Source organism: Saccopteryx bilineata, chromosome 1 (assembly GCF_036850765.1).
Source record: "Saccopteryx bilineata isolate mSacBil1 chromosome 1, mSacBil1_pri_phased_curated, whole genome shotgun sequence".
Taxonomy (NCBI): Eukaryota; Metazoa; Chordata; class Mammalia; order Chiroptera; family Emballonuridae; genus Saccopteryx; species Saccopteryx bilineata.
The window spans coordinates 134,892,101-134,910,762 of NC_089490.1; the positions used below are offsets into that span (position 1 = coordinate 134,892,101).

Consider the following 18,662-nt stretch of genomic DNA (forward strand, 5'->3'; position numbering starts at 1 on the left):
TCAACACTCTTATTCAACATAGTCCTGGAAGTTCTAGCCACAGCAATCAGACAAGAAGAAGAAATAAAAGGCATTCAAGTTGGAAAAGAAGTAAAACTATCATTATTTGCAGATTATATGATATTGTATATAGAAAACCCTAAAGTCTCAAAGAACTACTGGACCTGATAAATGAATTCAGCAAAGTGGCAAGATATAAAATTAATACTCAGAAATTGAAGTAATTTTTATACATCAACAATGAACTGTCAGAAAGAGAAATTAAGAAAACAATCCCCTTCACTATTACAACTAAAAAATAAAGTACCTAAAAATCAATTTAAGCAAGGAGATTAAAGACTTGTACACAGAAAATTATAAAACATTGATAAAAAAAAATCAAGGAAGATACAAACAAGTGAAAGCATATAGCATGCTCATGGTTAGAAAGAATAAACATCTTTAAAATGTCTATATTACCCAAAGCAATTTATAAATTCAATGCAATACCAATTAAAATACCAATGACTGCCTGACCAGGTGGTGGCGCAGTGGATAGAGCGTCGGACTGAGATGTGGAGGACCCAGGTTCGAGACCTCAAGCTCACCGAATTGAGTGCGGGCTCATCTGGTTTGAGCAAAAGCTCACCAGCTCTGGCTAGAGCAAGGGGTTACTCGGTCTGCTGCAGCCCCACAGTCAAGGCACATATGAGAAAGCAATCAATGAACAACTAAAGTGTCACAACGAAAAACTAATGATTGATGCTTCTCATCTCTGTCTGTCCCTATCTATCCCTCCCTCTGACTCTCTGTCTCTGTAAAATAAATAAATAAATAAATAAATAAATAAATAAATAAATAAATAAAAAAAATAAAATACCAATGACATACTTTAAAGATATAGATCACATATTCCACATATTTATATGAAAACAAAAAAGAACACAAATAGCCTCTGCAATCTTAAAAAAGAAGAATAAAGTGGGAGGTATCACACTTCCTGATATCAAGTTATACTACAAGACCATTGTATTCAAACCAGCCTTTTGCTGGCATAAGAACAGGCATATAGATCAGTGTAACAGAACAGAGAACCCAGAAATTAACAAACAGCTCTATAGACAACTGATATTGGACAAAGGAGGTAAGGAAATACAATGGAGTAAAGAGAGCCTCTTTTTAAATGGTGTTGGGAAAATTGGACAGCTACCTGCAAAAAAATGAAACTAGACCACCAACTTACACCATTCACAAAAATAAACTCAAAATGGATAAAAGACTTAAATGTAAGGCATGAAACCATAAGCATCTTAGAAGAAAACATAGGCAGTAAGCTCTCCAACATCCCTCGCAGCAATATATTTGCTGATTTATCTCCATGGGGAAGTGAAATAAAAGACAGGATAAACAAATGGGACTATATCAAATTAAAAAGTTTTTGCACTGCTAAAGGCAATAAGAACAGAATAAAAAGCAAACTACACAATGGGAGAATATATTTGACAATACAGCTGATAAGGGTTTAATAACCAAAATTTATAAAGAACTTGTAAATGTCAACACCAGGAAGACAAACAATCCAATCAAAAAATAGGCAAAAGAAATGAATAGACACTTCTGCAAAGAGGACATACAGATGGCCCATAGGCATATGAAAAAATGCTCAACATCACTAATGATTAGAGAAATGCAAATTAAAACCACAATGAGATATCACCTCACATCAGTCAGAACGGTGTTCATCAACAAAACAACACAGAATAAGTGCTGGTGAAGATGTGGAGAAAAGGGAACCCTCCTCCACTGCTGGTGGGAATGTAGACTGGTGCAGCCACTGTAGAAAACAGTATGGAGATTCCTCAAAAAATTAAAAATCAAATTGCCTTTTGACCCAGCTATCCCAGTTTTAGGAATATACCCCAAGAACACCATAGAATTGTTCCAAAAGGACAAATGCACCCCCATGTTTATGGCAGCATTGTTCACAATAGCGAAGATCTGGAAACAGCTCAAGTGTCCATCAGTGGACGAATGGATTAAAAAGCTTTGGTACATATATACTATGGAATACTACTCAGCCATAAGAAATGATGACTTTGGATCATTTACAATAACATGATGGACCTTGATAACATTATAAGGGGTGAAATAAGTAAATCAGAAAAAACTAAGAACTATATGAATCCATACATAGATGGGTCATAAAAATGAGACTCAGAGACATGGACAAGAATGTGATGTTAATGGGTGGGGGGGTGTAGGGTGAGGAGGGGGCGAAGAAGAAGAGGGGGAGGGGTGGGGCACAAAGAAAACCAGATAGAAGGTGACGGAAGACAATTTGACTTTGGGTGAGGGATATGCAACATAATCAAATGTCAAAATAATCTGGAGATGTTTTTCCTGAACATATCTACCCTGATTTATCAATGTCGCTGCATTAAAATTAATAAAAAAATGAATCGGGAAGAATCAGAAAACCTAAACAAACTGATTACAACAAATGAGATCAAAATAATTATTAAAAAATATCTCAACAAAGAAAAGCCCTGGGCCAGATGGCTTTACAGGCAAATTTCACCAAATAGTCTAAGAACTAACTCCTCTTATTTCAAAAAATTCAAGAGGAGAGAAGAATTCTTAGCTTCTTTTATGAGGCGAGCATAATTCTGATTCAAAAACCAGGCAAAGATAATACAAAGAAAGAAAACTATAGGCCAATATTTCTGATGAATTTAGATGCTAAACTCCTCAACAAAATATTAGTAAACCAAATCCAGCAATATGTGAAAAAAATCATACACCATGATCAAGTGGGATTTATTCTGGGGAGGCAAAGTTGGTACAATATTTGCAAATCAAACAATGTCATTCATTATATAAACAAAAGGAAGGAGGAAAATCACATGATAATATCAATAGATGCAGAAAAAGCATTTGATAAAATCCAGCACCCATTTATGATCAAAACTCTCAGCAAAGTGGAAATACAGGGAACGTACCTCAACATGATAAAGGCCATCTATGAAAAACCCACGGCCAATATCAAAATTTAATGGGCAAAAATTAAAACAGTCCCCTTAATATTAGGAAAAAGGCAGGGGTGCTGTCTTTCACCACTCTTATTCAACATAATTCTGGAAGTCCTAGCCACAGCAATCAGACAAGAAGAAAAAATAAAAGGCATCCAAATTATAAAAGAAGAAGTAAAACTATTATTATTTGATGATGATCTGATACTGTACATAGAAAACCCTAAAGTCTCAGTCAAAAAACTACTGAACCTGATAAATGAATTCAGCAAAGTGGCAGGATATAAAATTAATATTCAGAAGTCAGAGGCATTTTTGTACAACAACAATGAACTGTCTGAAAGAGAAATTAAGGAAACAATCCCCTTCATTATTGCAACAACCAAAAAATAATGAAGTACCTAGGAGTAAATTTAACCAAAAAGGTTAAAGACTTGTACTTGGAAAATTATAAAACATTGATAAAATAAATCAAGGAAGATACAAAGAAGTGGAAGCATATACAGTGTTCATGAATAGGAAGAATAAACATCCTTAAAATGTCTAAATTACCCAAAGCAATTTATAAATTCAATGCAATTCCTATTAAAATACAAATGATATACTTTATAGATATAGTAGAAATATTCCAAAAATTTTTATGGAATCAAAAAAGAACACAAATAGCTTCAGCAATCTTGAAAAAGAAAAATAAAGTGGGTGGTATCACACTTCCTGATATCAAATTATACAACAGGCCATTTTACTCAAAACAGCTTGGTACTGGCATAAGAACAGGCATACAGATCAATGGAACAGAACAGAGAACCCAGAAATAAACCCACACATATATGGACAATTAATATTTCACAAAGGAGGTAAAAGCATACAATGGAGTAAAGACAGTATCTTTAACAAATGGTGTTGGGAAAATTGGAGAGCTACCTGCGAAGAAATGAAACTAGACCACCAACTTACACCATTCACAAAAATAAACTCAAAATGGATAAAAGACTTAAATATAAGTTGTGAAACCATAAGCATCTTAGACGAAAACATTGGCAATAAGCTCTCCAACATCTTTTGCAGAAATATATTTGCTGATTTATCTCCACAAGCAAGTGAAAAATAAAGTACAGAATGAACAAATGGGACAATATCAAACTAAAATGCTTTTGTAAAGACAATATGAACAAAATAAAATGACAGAGCATACCATGATAGAACATATTCAACAATATGTCTGATATGGAGTTAATAACAAAATTTATAAAGAACTTTTAAAACTCAACACCAAGAAGATAAAGAATCCAATCAAAACATGGGCAAAAGAAATGAATAGACACTTCTCCAAAGAGGACATATATATAGCCAATAGGCAGATGAAAAAATGTTCAACATCACTAATCATTAGAGAAATGCAAATTAAAACTACAATGAGATACCACCTCACACCTGTTAGAATGGTGCTCATTAACAAAACAACACAGAATAAATGCTGTTGAGGATGTGGAGAAAATGGAACCTTCCTGCACTGCTGGTGGGATTGCAGACTGGTGCAGCACTGTGGAAAACAGTATGGAGATTCCTCAATAAATTAAAAATGAAACTACCTTTTGACCCAGCCATCCCAACTTTTAGATATATATCCTAAGAACACCAAATCACTGATTCAAAAGAAGAAATGCACCCCCATGTTTATGGCAGCATTGTTTACAATAGCCAAGATCTGGAAACAGCCCAAGTATCTGTCAGTGGACGAGTGGATTAAAAAGCAGTGGTACATATACATAATGGAATACTATGCGGCCATGAAAAAGAAGGAAATCTTACCTTTTATGACAACATGGATGAACCTGGAAACTATTATGTTAAGTGAAAAAAGCCAGACAGAGAAAGAAAAATATCATATGACTCATTTGAGAAATCCAATGAACAATGTGAACTGAAGAATGGATACAGGCAAAGGAAGGATCAAAGGGACCAGAGGGAAAGTGGACAGAGGGAAAGGGGATGAGAAGATGGGATCAGAGAAGGGAAAAATATTGGTAAAATTATATATACATAACACAGTGTTATATAGAGCAGAATAGCAAATCCTGGAAGGAAGAAGGGAGGGCATTGGGGCGAGAGGGCAAGGGGGATGTTGAGGGGAACACGGGAGTGGAGGGTATGTATTTGGTGGGACATTTGAATCTATGTAAACAAAATAAATTAAAATCAATAAATAAATATAATAAAATAATACAAAACAAAAAATAATTTAAAAATAGAGTATTTGAAATGTCAAAATAAGAAAACAGAGCATATGACAAGCTTGAATATAGAACCAATTATTTATCTTCGAACAAACCTGAACAATGCCAACAGAATGATAAGGAGAGCACATTGTAGACATGAAAGCAAGACCCACAGTTGTTCCAGAAAGTTCTGTTGCCCTGCAAGAAAGAATGAAATTGATGACAACTTATCATTCTAAGCTTATTTTCTATAGATAGTTCATCCACAACTGTACTTGGTTAGCAGAAAAGTTTACATTGTAAATCATCACTCTCAATTATTTCTTTCAGTTTTTGAATTTTATGAGCTATTTTTTCGTATACAATGTTTGTGACATCACCTAAATCCAAACACCTGAATGTAACTTTTTAATATTTTGTATCTATCATTTGTAATTATTACATTTTCATTGTAGAATTTATTCCTTGTCAGAAAATAAAAGACTTTTGTTGTAATAAATGTTTTTCATATATATATGATATGTATTGATAGCAGTATTATCACACATGCTTATAACTTATATTTTCCTCATATATTTTAATAACTATTTATTTTTTCCTTTAACATTATTTTAAGTATAATAGGATTTGGAGTTTGGAGTTTGGGCTCATTATGAAAGAATTTGTGCTAATGAATGTTTAATGTTATTAAAATATTTGTCCATTATAGAGGGATTTGAACCACTTGCATTTATTTACATGACATATTTGGTCTTTAGTAATTTTAATCTTTTTCTTTTTTTTTATTCAACTTATAATGATTTGGCCCTGGCTAGTGGCTCAGCGGATGGAGTGTTGGCTTAGGCATATGGACCTCCTGGGTTCAATTCCCATTTAGGCCACATAGGAGAAGTGATCATCAGCTTCTTTCCCCCTCCCTCTCTCCTTTCTGTCCCTCTTCCCCTCCACAGCCAGTGGTGTGGCTGGTCCAACCATTGGCCTTAGGCATTGAGGATAGCTCTCTTGATTCAAGCATTGGCACCAGTCAGGGGTTGCCAGGTAGATTCCAGTTGGGGCACATGCAAGAGTCTGTCTCACTATCTCCCCTCCTCTCACTTAAAAAAAATTGTAATGATTTCATGTGCTTTTCTTTGGCTATCTGTTCAAGACCCTTGTCCTGATTTGTTTCTAGAAATTTAAAATATATTTATCATTTTTAAAATTTGCTTAATAATGCATATACATAAAGAGTTGAACATACAGCGTATTTTCTTACTTGTCAAAATTAAAATGGAGAATATTAATTTTGTCATGCAAAATGAGAAAATTAGAGAACTTCTTCCCACTTTATATTCACTGTGAAGTTTCAGCTATATTATTTTGGAATGATATTTTGCATCATACATGATATTTTAAAGATTTATGGCATTTTGATCTTTTTTTAAATTATATTGTAAAATTATTTATATTTAAGTTTACATTGGTTTGGATTTAATTATCACTACTAGCTCATTTATGAAAAATAAAATCTTTCCCCATTTAAGAGTTATTTAGTTTGGTTCCTCTTCCTCTTTTTAGTGAATAGAATATATGTGGACTGTAAGTTTCCTACCTGATTATGCCTAGGTATAAGTATCTTTTGTTAATTCATTAGGAAAATGGTAAAACTTTCCATTTATAAGCGAATAAAAAATTATTTTTTTCTATCACATATTTTTAGTGATTTTATTTTATTTATTTTAATCTATTTAAGAAATTTACTCTTGAATTTGGATTTTTCATCTTTTTAGGTATCTACCTGTCATCTTGTTTACAATGTTAATCTCTCTACCCCACTCCTTCACATATGGGAATACACTAGAGTTTGAGCATGGCCCTGGAGCCGTCTGGTAAAGCTGCGATTCTTTAGTACTTACTAGTATGAGACTTGAAAAATCATGAACTTTCCAAAAATGATCTTTTTCTTTTGGCCCTTGAGTCTGGAACTCATTTTTCCAAAGAGAGAAACTGAGGTAGTCATTCTTCAAAGATAACCCCCAAGGAGCCAGCTTGCAGTATCTGCATCCTGTGTAGTGCCTATGAACCTGGAGAGGTCTAGGACTTGCTCTTGACCAACAGAACAAATCAGCTCTGATGCTGTGATTTCTGAAATTGGATCATAAAGAGCCTTGAAGCTTTCTCCTAGGCCTCAGAGAATGCCTCTTCTGGAGAAAGCTAGTCACCTTCTAAGATGTCCCACATCCTGAGACTGCGTGTTGGAGGCAGCCCAAGTTAGCCCCGTGAAAAGCTATATACATAGAAAGATAGCTAACCAGCCCCCTTGCTCCCATGATACCAGGCAAGTTTCCAGCCATATAAGTAAAGAGGACTTAGTTTAAGTCAGGAGGTTGTAAGCAGATGTGTTATACCATAATAGATAGCTAGCAAAGAACATTAATTCTGACAACCCACAGAGTTTTCTTGATTTCCTTTAAGGCATGTGCTCAGTATTTCTTGTATAATCTGCAACTGTTAGATTTATCTCCAATATTTTTTAATTAGTCATTTCAGCATATGGTTCAGGCATGCCATTAGTTTGTCCTAACTAGGGCATAAAGCTAATCAATTCTTTTAAAATATATCTAAATTCCCCTTGCCATTATTTTTTTTCTTTTGACAGAGATAGAGAGAATCAGAGAGAGTGACAGATAGAAAGGAAGAGAGATGAGAAGCATCAATTCTTTGTTGTGGCACCTTAGTTGTTCATTGATTGCTTTCTCGAATGTTCTTTGGGGAGCTACAGCAAAGCCAGTGACCCTTTGCTCAAGCCAGCAACCTTGCGCTTCAAGCCAGTGACCTTTGGGCTCAAGCTAGCAAGCATGGGGTCGTGTCTATGATCCCACACTCAAGCCAGTGACCTCACACTCAAGCTGGTGAGCCCATGCTCAAGCCAGAGACCTCGGGTTTTGAAGCTAGGTCTTCCGCATCCCAGTCCAACACCCTATTCACTGAGCCACCCCTGGTCAAGCCCCTTGCCATTCTTTAAACTTGTCTTTCCTGACGGTGCATCCAATTAAAACAGACAAACTCCTTATGAATTATTGTTAAATCATTAGTTTCTCTTTAAGAAAGAAGAGCCTATTTAATATAAAGTCCAAGTAAATACTTCTTAAATTTTTAACCTATGTATAAACCAGTTTCTCTTACCCTGTATCCTCAAATACCACTTGCTTTTCTCAGGTTTTGAAAAATTTTATGCTAAAAATTATGTAAGGTACAAAGAGGGTAATCTGTACATACGTGATTAACTGAGCAATATCATGATGCTTTCTTCTTGGGAGGACACTCCCCCTCCATTTAGAAAAGTTTTCCAAGGTGATGCTTGCATTTGGGGTTATCTTTATCTTGTCCTCGTCATTCCAGATTTCCATCCCCACTAAGGCCACGTGAGTATTCAGCTTTTTATACAGCTGTTCAAAGAGAATAAATGGCAAAGCACCAAGTTATAATGGTGACATTATCATTGAATATTCTCAATGTATTTTAGATTTTCTAGTTTATTTATAACACCATTGTAAAATCTTCCTTTCCAAACATACTTGTGAAATGGAAGTTACCATCTCTTTTTGCAGATGATAGCAGCTCCATTCTTAGATGAAACACCCTTAAATACTTCAGTTCTGTAAATTCCTTTTTTTTTTTTTTTTGAGTAAAGGACTTATTGAGACAAACATTTCTGGCTTGCAACTTCAAGAAATATAATTTTCTCTTAGTAATTTATTACTATTACTTCATTTGAAGCATATTTACTCAAATGCTTTGTAATGTTCTCAGAGTCAGAATTTGGCAAGGTTGACTCGGTGCTGGTTTGGACATTAGAAAAGCAACATGCTATGTGAAAATGTCTTACATCTGGAAGTCACAATGAAGTAAGTGGTCCTCTAATTCTTATACCTGGACTGAACCAAACACTTTACAATGCACATAGAATAACCTTTGGAAATAAGTTAAGCTTGAGAGACAATATGCTTACTCTAAAGATAAGACTATAAACTATAGCATTAGTCAAAGGGTCCAGACTTCCAGGTTCATGATGAGTGAGTTCTGGGGATCAGTGTACAGCCTGGTGACTATAGTTACTACTACTATGTTATGTAATATACTTGAAAACTGCTGAGAGAATGGATCTTACCTATTCTTCCCATAAAAAAGAAATAGAAATTATGTGATGTGATAGAGGTGTTGTTAGCCTATGGTGGTAATCATTTTGCAATATATCAATATATCAAAGCAACGCTTTAACACCTTAAACGTTCACAATGTTATATGCTGATTATATTTCAATAAAGCTGAAAAATATTTCACAATGATAGGCTTTCTCTTGGGGCAACATTCTTCTGAGAAACCCAAATTATTTTTAAGTAGTTTAGAAAATAAGAAAAGCATTGAGGAATGCAGTTATTACCAAAAGAGAAATAAAAACCTAACAAGATTAAAATCATCCTCTTTATTACTCCCTGAATTTCCTTATTCCTTTCTTGCTTTATTTTACCTACCTGACAAATTCTCATCCTGGTTAAAACCAGCTCCCTGCTCTGTGCCACTCCCCCAACCCCAGCCCTAGGGGAACACACTGCAGATTCACTTTGCAGCCATGACTACGGACCTCAGGTGGCCCATACCACTCTCCAGAAAACCAGCTGCGCTTCCCAAATTCATTGACACCGCACAATTTTGTCATACTCACTTCTCTTTCTCAGAAATTCTGACATTTTCTTTTAAATCCTCACTTTAAGTGGATGCCCCTGCTTCCAAACTCACTGAGCACACAGAAGCAATCAGAAGAGAACTCTCAGGAGCTCCTACCACCTGTCTACCCACTGGACCATACCACTTCAATCAGCCCAGGCCTCCCCTTTTTTATGCTATGCATGAATGGTCCGTGAGCCTAAGGACAAACTTCTTAATTCACACACTGAGTCTTTTCCCTGTTGCCACAGCAAAGAGATTATTTCAGCAATTCTTCCTTGTCCTTGTATTGCCGTGAGTAGCTTTCTATGGAACTGTTCCCACTGGCAGCCAAAAAAAAAAAAAAAAAAAAAAAAAGAATGACCCTCATAGTGGCGTTGAGGGGTAGAAAGAGAATCTTTCTTTATGACCCTTCCCCTCTAACTCATGCTCCATTTCTCTGCTCCCTTTTACAGCAAAGGTTCAGGAAAGAATTTTTCATGTTTGCTGTGTTTGCTCTAATTTCACTTCTCTCATTCTCTCCGGACTCACTGTAAGTGGGTGTTTACTCTTATATTCCACAGAGATTGTGACAAACAGTGCCCAAGAACCTCTATTTTGTGAAATCCCATGGCCAATCCTCAGTGCTCAGAAGCATCTACAATCTTTGATAGTTTTTTCCTTTGATAGATTTTTGTTTCAAGGAGCTTCCAGAATAACTCTTTCTTGGCTTTCCTCCTCCCTCCCTGTCTACTCCTTTTTGGTCTATTTTCATCCACTCTGATCTCTCCTCAGAGAAGACTTCAAGATCTTCTCTTGAGTCTCTTTGCTACTTATCCACACCTGCTTCCTGGTGTGCTTGTCCCAGGGCGGGCAAACTTTTCTGCAAAGGTCCAGATAGACAGTATCTCATGCTTTGAGGTTGTGTCATCTGGGTTGCCACTATTCACCGCCTCTGACATTGCATCAGGAAAACAGCCACAGTGTGTGAACAAATGGGGGTGGCTGTGTTTCAATAAAACTTTATTTTGTAAAAAAGAAGCAGGCTGGATTTAGCATACAGGCTACAGATTTCTGACCTATTATGCCATCCAGATGTGCTAGAGACTTGCGCCTGAACTCCAATTTTATATTTCCACTGTTTCTATCTGGGAATCTCTTTACAATAAATAAATAAATAAATTTAAAATCTCGATGTTAATTTATCCAAGAATGAAAATCCTATTTTTTTTCCTCTGAGTCATCATCCCTGCTTACTTTCTTCATTCTCCATTCTTCAAGGCAAAACCTTTGATGTGATTTGACTCCTTTCTTTTTAAATTATTTATTATTTTAATTAAATTTATTGAGGTACAGGCTCAGATGTAAAACTCAATAAAACATCATCTGCACACTACCACATGTACTTATTGCCTCAAAGTCTCTTTCAGCCCCATCTCCCCCCCAATAATTCTCATCTCCCACACACCTCATTAACCATGTTAACTCTATCTCGAGATCAGTTATTCTCAATAGACCCACTATGATTGCTTTTTCTCAAATGACCATCATCTCTTGCCTGATCTATAGCAAATTTCTCCAGTCTTGTCTTATTTCTTCCCTTGCTTTTCCTTCAGTTTATTTTCAACACAATGGCCAAGATAATATTTTAAGAATACCCATCTGAGCATGTCACACCTTAGGCTCTCCAATGTCCTACTCATGAATAACAAAGTCTTTACACAGACCCACCTGGGCCTTCGGTTTCCGCCATTGCTATATCAGATGTCGTCTTCTCCCATCCTTACCCTGGCTTATTGCATTCCAGCCACAATGGCCTTCCCACTGTTCCTTCTTTGTTCTGCCTTGGTCACCACTCTTCAGGTGAAATATCATTCTTTCTTTCAAGTCTCTAACAGGGGTCCCCAAACTTTTTACACAGGGGGCCAGTTCACTGTCCCTCAGACCATTGGAGGGCCGCCACATACAGTGCTCCTCTCACTGACCACCAATGAAAAAGGTGCCCCTTCCGGAAGTGTGACGGGGGGCTGGATAAATGACCTCAGGGGGCCGCATGCAGCCCGTGGGCCGTAGTTTGGGGATGCCTGCTACACAAATGTCACTGTATAGGAGAGCCTTCTTTAACATAGCACCCAAGATAAATCTCTCTCTCCCTCTCTCACCTGCTTTATTTTATTTATAGCAATTTTCACCATCCACATACTCTTTATTTGATTTATTTATGCTTGTCTTCTTGAACAAAAATATAAACTCCTTGAAAAGAAGGATATTTGTCAGTTTTGGTTCTGTTTATTTCTGTCGCCTTGAAAAGTATCTGGCACAAAGTAGATGCTCAATAAAGATGGCCAGTTCTTGGGTTTCCTTAAGGAAGTCACTTGGTCACTGAATCCACCTTCACTCACTTTCTTTCTATCCTTAGGTGATGAGCAGGAGATCACAAATGGACCTACCCATTTCAACTAAGCAGGCTAACTATATGTTCAACTAACAAATGAAACATTAAGATTTAAAGGATATATGGAAATCACTTTTTTAGATGAGATGAGGGAAGATAGTGAGGCAGACTCCCACATGCACCCCAACCTGGATCCACCCTGCAACCCCATCTGGGGCCCATGCTGGAATACTGAGATATTTTTAGCACCTGAGGCTGATGTGCTCCAGTGGAGCCATCTGCAGTACCTGGGGCCACGCTCAAACCAATCTTGCCCCTGACTGCCAGAGGGGAAGAGAGAGAGAAGGGGGAGGGAAATGAAGAAGCACATGGTCACTTCACCTGTGTGCTCTGACCGGTAATTGAACTTGGAAAATCCATACATTAGGCCAACACTCTATCCACTGAGCCACTGACTAGGGCCAGGAAATCATTTTTTTAAGTTTTTGAGAGTTAGATAATAAAATTCTGTTTAAAGAGCAGAACCAGCAATTGTGTAATCAAAATGGGCTTGAAATCTTACCATACTAAGCTCAGCTTTTCCTCTATCATTTCTAACTTTGTGATTTTAGAAATGTTACTTTTCTTCTCAGAATCTAAATTCTTAGGTGTAAATTAAGGTTGGTACTGTTACAGCCTTGCTCAGTGACTAAATGACATGAAGTATTGGAAGTGCAGCTGTGCCGCAGCCTGCTTTATTTCATTTTTTTCTATGTTCTTCCTTAGTTTGCCTTCCTGTTGAGATCTGTTTGTCTGTGTTTTCTTACTAGGCTTTGAAAAAATAAAAAATCATGAAAACACCTTTTATACCTTCACGGAACTGCACATAGTATGACAAGTATGTGATAAATATCTTAATTAAGTAGCAAAAATTGTGGTCACCCTTGAAGAACCAGTCAGCCATATTAGTCTTAAGAGTATTGACCTTCTTTCCCAGTCTCATGAGTATTCATAGAAACACCCAGTGAGGCCCTGGCCGGTTGGCTCAGTGGTAGAGCGTCGGCCTGGCTGCAGAAGTCCTGGGTTCGATTCCCGGCCAGGGCACACAGGAGAAGCGCCCATCTGCTTCTCCACCTCTCCCCCTCACCTTCCTCTCTGTCTCTCTCTTCCCCTTCTGCAGCCAAGGCTCCATTGGAGCAAAGATGGCCCAGGCACTGGGGATGGCTCCTTGGCCTCTGCCCCAGGTGCTGGAGTGGCTCTGGTTGCGACAGAGCAGCCCCCCGGAGGGGCAGATCATCGCCCCCTGGTGGGCAGAGCATCGCCCCTGGTGGGCGTGCCGGGTGGATCCCGGTCGGGCGCATGCGGGAGTCTGTCTGACTGTCTCTCCCCATTTCCAGCTTCATAAAAATACAAAAAAAAACCCAAAAACAAACAAACAAAAAAACACCCAGTGAGACTGCCTGGCAAATTGTTAGTTACATGTAATAAAATAGATCGTACCATGTTGACATAATTGGCCATCTCAAACACCCTCTTTCTTATTTCTTCTGGATCTTGATTGTACTTTTTAAACTAAAAGATGAACAAGACCAAAAAATGGGCATTAATAGAAGTGAACGTAATGGGAAGGTAAAAAAGACATCATCAGTTTATTTTATTTACCAGTGGTTATTATTCATGATCAGTTATAAAAGTTAGAAGTTAGAAACAAATGCTTCCATATTTCTCTAACTAAATTAAAGTATTACTTTAGAAGTAGATGAAGTTTTGCCCCTAAAGTACTAGCTCAGTGTAAAGCTTTAAGGAATTAATCCAAATGTATTTCAGTAAAGTATCATGATGTCCTAAACCAGGGGTCCCCAAACTTTTTACACAGGGGGCCAGGTCACTGTCCCTCAGACTGTTGGAGGGCTGAACTATAAAAAAACTATGAACAAATCCCTATGCACACTGCACATATCTTATTTTAAAGTATAAAAACAAAATGGGAACAAATACAATATTTAAAATAAAAAACAAGTAAATTTAAATCAACAAACTGTCCATTATTTCAATGGGAACTATGGGCCTGCTTTTAGCTAATGAAATGGTCAATGTGCTCCTCTCACTGACCACCAATGAAAAAGGTGCCCTTTCCGGAAGTGCGGCAGGGGCTGGATAAATGGTCTCAGGGGGCCGTATGTGGCCCGCGGGCTGTAGTTTGGGGACCCCTGTCCTAAACTATGCAGAATCAGTACAAGACATAACTGTTCATTAAAAAAATATGAACAGTAAATGAATTTAGTATAGTAAGAGAGGTCAAAGTTTTAGAGCCTGAACTCATTAACTTACTCATATTATCAGAACACAGAGTTTTCCCTTTAAGTTCACACATGTGGATTTCAGATTTAGAAAACTTAATATATGAAAATGTATTCTTATAAAAGAAGATAATGAATATTACCAAAGAGTGCTTTTTTCCCCCAGAAGATTCTATGCATTAGTCTTTTAGATTTAACATTCCCTTATGAGCATTAATTCTAATGTACCAATGATTTAGTCAACAGAAGCTAAGATGACAGAGAAATCTAACTGGAAACTAGACAAGGAGCGTTAGAGTACAAAACATTTAGTGTATGCATATTTTATCAAGTGCCCATTCCTGAATAAGAGAAACCATATTCATCTAAGTATATGTCAAGTTTCATAAGGTTCAAAATATTTGTAAAAAAGAATTACTCATAGTCATAATTTTTTAAAACCAACCTAAATAGTATCTCACATAATAAATTTAAGTAGGAAGGAATTATAAAAGACACTTTAATGTGATATAATTAATTACCTCACCATTATCCAGGACCAAATAATATTCTACGTATTTCTTTTGTTTCCAAACCTTCTGGTCATTTTGTTTCTGTAATAAATATTTTTTTAAAAAAAATTACTGAGACAACATTTTTCTCGGCAAATGTCATTCTTTTATTATCTGAGAATAAAGGATAACAAGATTACACATTAATTTTAACTAATCAGCCAAAATTATCTATAGACAAAGCTGAGATTGTCAGAGCTAGAAGAGATATCAGTGATATTCTAGGCTGACCCTTTATTTTACCAAAGAATTTAAGCAATCACACAACTAATAAATAGGGTTGCTGGAGTTAAAGCCACAGTCTCCAGACTTTTTCCAGCAATGTACTTTCTTCACTAGCCTGCTCTGAAATAGACAAATTTTGATTCCAGTATCCTCCTAGTATTATTATTATTTAGTATCTATTTATTCCTGTCCCCAAGAATGCCCTTCCTTTACCAAGGGTGCCATGCCAAAGCCACCATGACACCTGGTCTGCTTTTTCCTCAGAAAGGGCTGGATCCTTTCCCACGTTCTAAGCTTCCCTGTTATCTGTTTCTTTCTCTCCACAAAACAAAACTCACAAGAACAAAAACAAAAATATGTTTCATAATGGGTGGGTGGTCCCATTGTAAATTAGCAGACATTATTTGTACTGAATAATAAACCATCAGAGTTTATTATGTTGCATTTCTAGAAGTGCTTGTCTCTTAACAGGTAAAGAGGATAATCTGTTCCTTTGATGAACAGGAACAGATTACTGAAGGTAGACTTCTAGCTATTATCAAATGAGATATGAGCTTATCTCCCACCTTCCATGGGAGCAATATCTTTACTAGTACATACTGTACACCAACAATGCTCTGGGCACCAGGGCTACAGTAGTGAAATAGACACAGTCCATGTGCTTAACGAGCTCACAATAGACATAGGTATGAGTGCTATATGGAGAGTTATACAGAGTGATATGATATCACATGACAAGGCAGTCAGTTCAGAACAGAGAGAGAAAGTTCAAAAGAGCTGGCACTGAAGCTGGCATATTAATGAAAATGAGAAGCCAAGCAAGAGAAGATAATCAAAAGATAATCCCAGAAAAGAAAAAAAAATAGGCCCTGGTTGGTAGCTCAGTCCATAAAACATTGGCCTGGCATATAGATGTTCCAGGTTCAATTCTCAGTTAGGGAACACAGGAGAAGTGACCATCTGCTTCTCTCTACCCCTTCCCTCTCTCTTCCCCTCCAGACCAGTGGCTCAATTTGTTTGAGGGTGGCCCTTGGTGCTGAGGATAACTTCATTGGAGTACAACAGCCTCATGCACTAAAATTAGCTTGGTACTCAAGCATTGATCTCAAATGAGGTTGCTGGGTGAATCTCAGTCGGGTGCATGAGGGAGTCTGCCTCATTATCGCCCCTCCTCTCATCTAAAAAAAAATGCAAAATTAACACCAAGGTGAATTGATATTGGCATGTTTAAAGCACAGAAAGTCTGTATTTGTCAGACATAATGGAAAGGTCATCAGTAGATGGGGAGTATAAGGTAGGAGGAGATTAGAGAGATAGATGGGGCCCTTGTCATACAAGGGATGTAACTTATGGTCAGGTTTTTTAGATTTTGTACTAAATGCAATGAGAAGTCATTCGTGGGTTTTAAACAGAAAAATGATCTGATGTGATTCAGAGTAAAAGAATCACTCCAGCTATTGTGTGGAGAGTGAACTCTACTGAGGCAGGAACAAGAATGGGAGAGTCAGGTAAAGGCTTTTGCAATGGCTACTGCGAGAGGGATGATGCCAAGTGGTGGTCAGAAAGAGGGAACAAAGTAAAAGATTTCTAATAGAGAGAGGCACTTGTTGATGGATACCATATAAGAGCGATGAATGAAACGAGAACCAAGGATAATTTCTGGATTTGAATCTGAGCAAATGAAGTGTGTTGGTACTGATACAGGGGAGGGAGAGGGGGAAGCAGTTTTAGGAGGGGCTTGGAAATCAGTAGTTCGATTTTGACCACATTAAATTTGTGATATTAGACATTCAAATGGATGCATGAGTAGGCAGTTAATTATAGCAGTCAAGTCTTTAAAAGAAAGTCCAAGGCTGATGGTATCCATTTGACAGCAATTAGTGCAGAGCTCCTATTCAAAGAAGCCATAGCACAGGATAAGATTACCAAGAAAGAATGTGCAGATAAAACATGAAATGGGACAGGTCCAGTATTGAGTTTCATGAGGGCCTCTAATATTGAGTGGTCAACCAGAGGAGGAATGCCAGTGAGAGGGACTGAGAAGGCATAACACTATAAGGTAGGAGGAAACCTCTCCCCCCAAATCATGTCATGGAAGCATGGTTGTCTGCATATGGTTAGCAAGGAATGGAGACAGAAAGACAATAGGTTTGTACCAGCTAAAGCCAGCAATCAGCATTCACATAGTTGAGTGTTATTCTGGCTGGTAACATTAAAAAAACCAGCAAGTTGAACCCTAAAGAGATTTTACTTTATTCAGACCAATCTGCCTAATGCTTATAGATTCTGCAAACATTTTCTTTTTTGTATTTTTCTGAAGTTGGAAACAGGGAGGCAGTCAGACTCCCGCATGTGCCCGACTGGGATCCACCCGGCATACCCACCAGGGGGCGATGCTCTACCCATCTGGGGTATTGCTCTGTTGCAACCAGAGCCATTCTAGCACCTGAGGCAGAGGCCATGGAGCCATCCTCAGCACCCGGGCCAACTTTGCTCCAATGGAGCCTTGGCTGCAGGAGGGGAAGAGAGAGACAGAGAGGAAGGAGAAGGGGAGGGGTAGAGAAGCAGATGGGCGCTTCTCCTGTGTGCCCTGGCTGGGAATTGAACCTGGGACTTCTGCACGCCAGGCCAACACTCTACCACTGAGCCAACCGGCCAGGGCTTCTGCAAACATTTTTAAGACATGATTCTTCTGTGACTGGAAGCGGGATTCCATATATGAAAGCACATTCTGAGTCCCTGTGGGCAGACCCTGTATTTATTTTGTTCATTGCTACATCTCTAGCACCTATGGGCGTACTCAATAAAAAGATTTGTTGAACGAGTTCACTCATGAAGACAGCAAGACGCTTTACTTCCAAGTAATAATAACACTTCACACCACTGTTGTGCACTGCAGTATGGTGGAAGCTGCTTGCTCCTGTGGGCGAGCCTTATCTTTCTTTTTAGCACTTGCCCATTGTTGTTAATAATAGTTGATTCATAAGTACTTACTAAATAAATCAATGTAAAGGTTTATAATGTCTCTATAATCTACTAGTTTCAACAATGATTCCAAAGTTTTAGTAAATTGAAGTTGCTAAGACTGAAACCCAGCACAGAAAGGATAGGATACAAGAGCACATTACAAATAAAAAAGTACCAGACCAGGCCAGTTGGCTCAGCGGCAGAACATCGGCCAGGTGTGTGGAAGTCACGGGTTCAATTCCCAGTCAGGGCACACGGGAAAAGCACCCATCTGCTTCTCCATCTCTCCCCTCCCCATTCTCTCTCTCTCTCTCTCTCTCTCTCTCTCTCTC

General features: G+C 37.8%; 1 protein-coding gene across 3 annotated transcripts in view; it reads right to left on the bottom strand.

The window, feature by feature from the left end:
• Positions 1 to 18,662, bottom strand: part of ADAM28 (ADAM metallopeptidase domain 28) — a 77,675-nt gene that overhangs the window by 40,409 nt on the left and 18,604 nt on the right. For 2 of the 3 annotated variants that reach the window (XM_066267293.1, XM_066267311.1), the window contains exons 7-10: positions 15,109 to 15,180; positions 13,788 to 13,859; positions 8,486 to 8,655; positions 5,341 to 5,425 (exon numbers count right to left, since the gene is read on the bottom strand). In XM_066267293.1, the coding sequence (XP_066123390.1) occupies positions 5,341 to 5,425; positions 8,486 to 8,655; positions 13,788 to 13,859; positions 15,109 to 15,180 (399 nt within the window). The remainder of the gene's footprint in view (positions 1 to 5,340; positions 5,426 to 8,485; positions 8,656 to 13,787; positions 13,860 to 15,108; positions 15,181 to 18,662) is intronic. The other variant, XM_066267301.1, reaches the window with a different exon arrangement.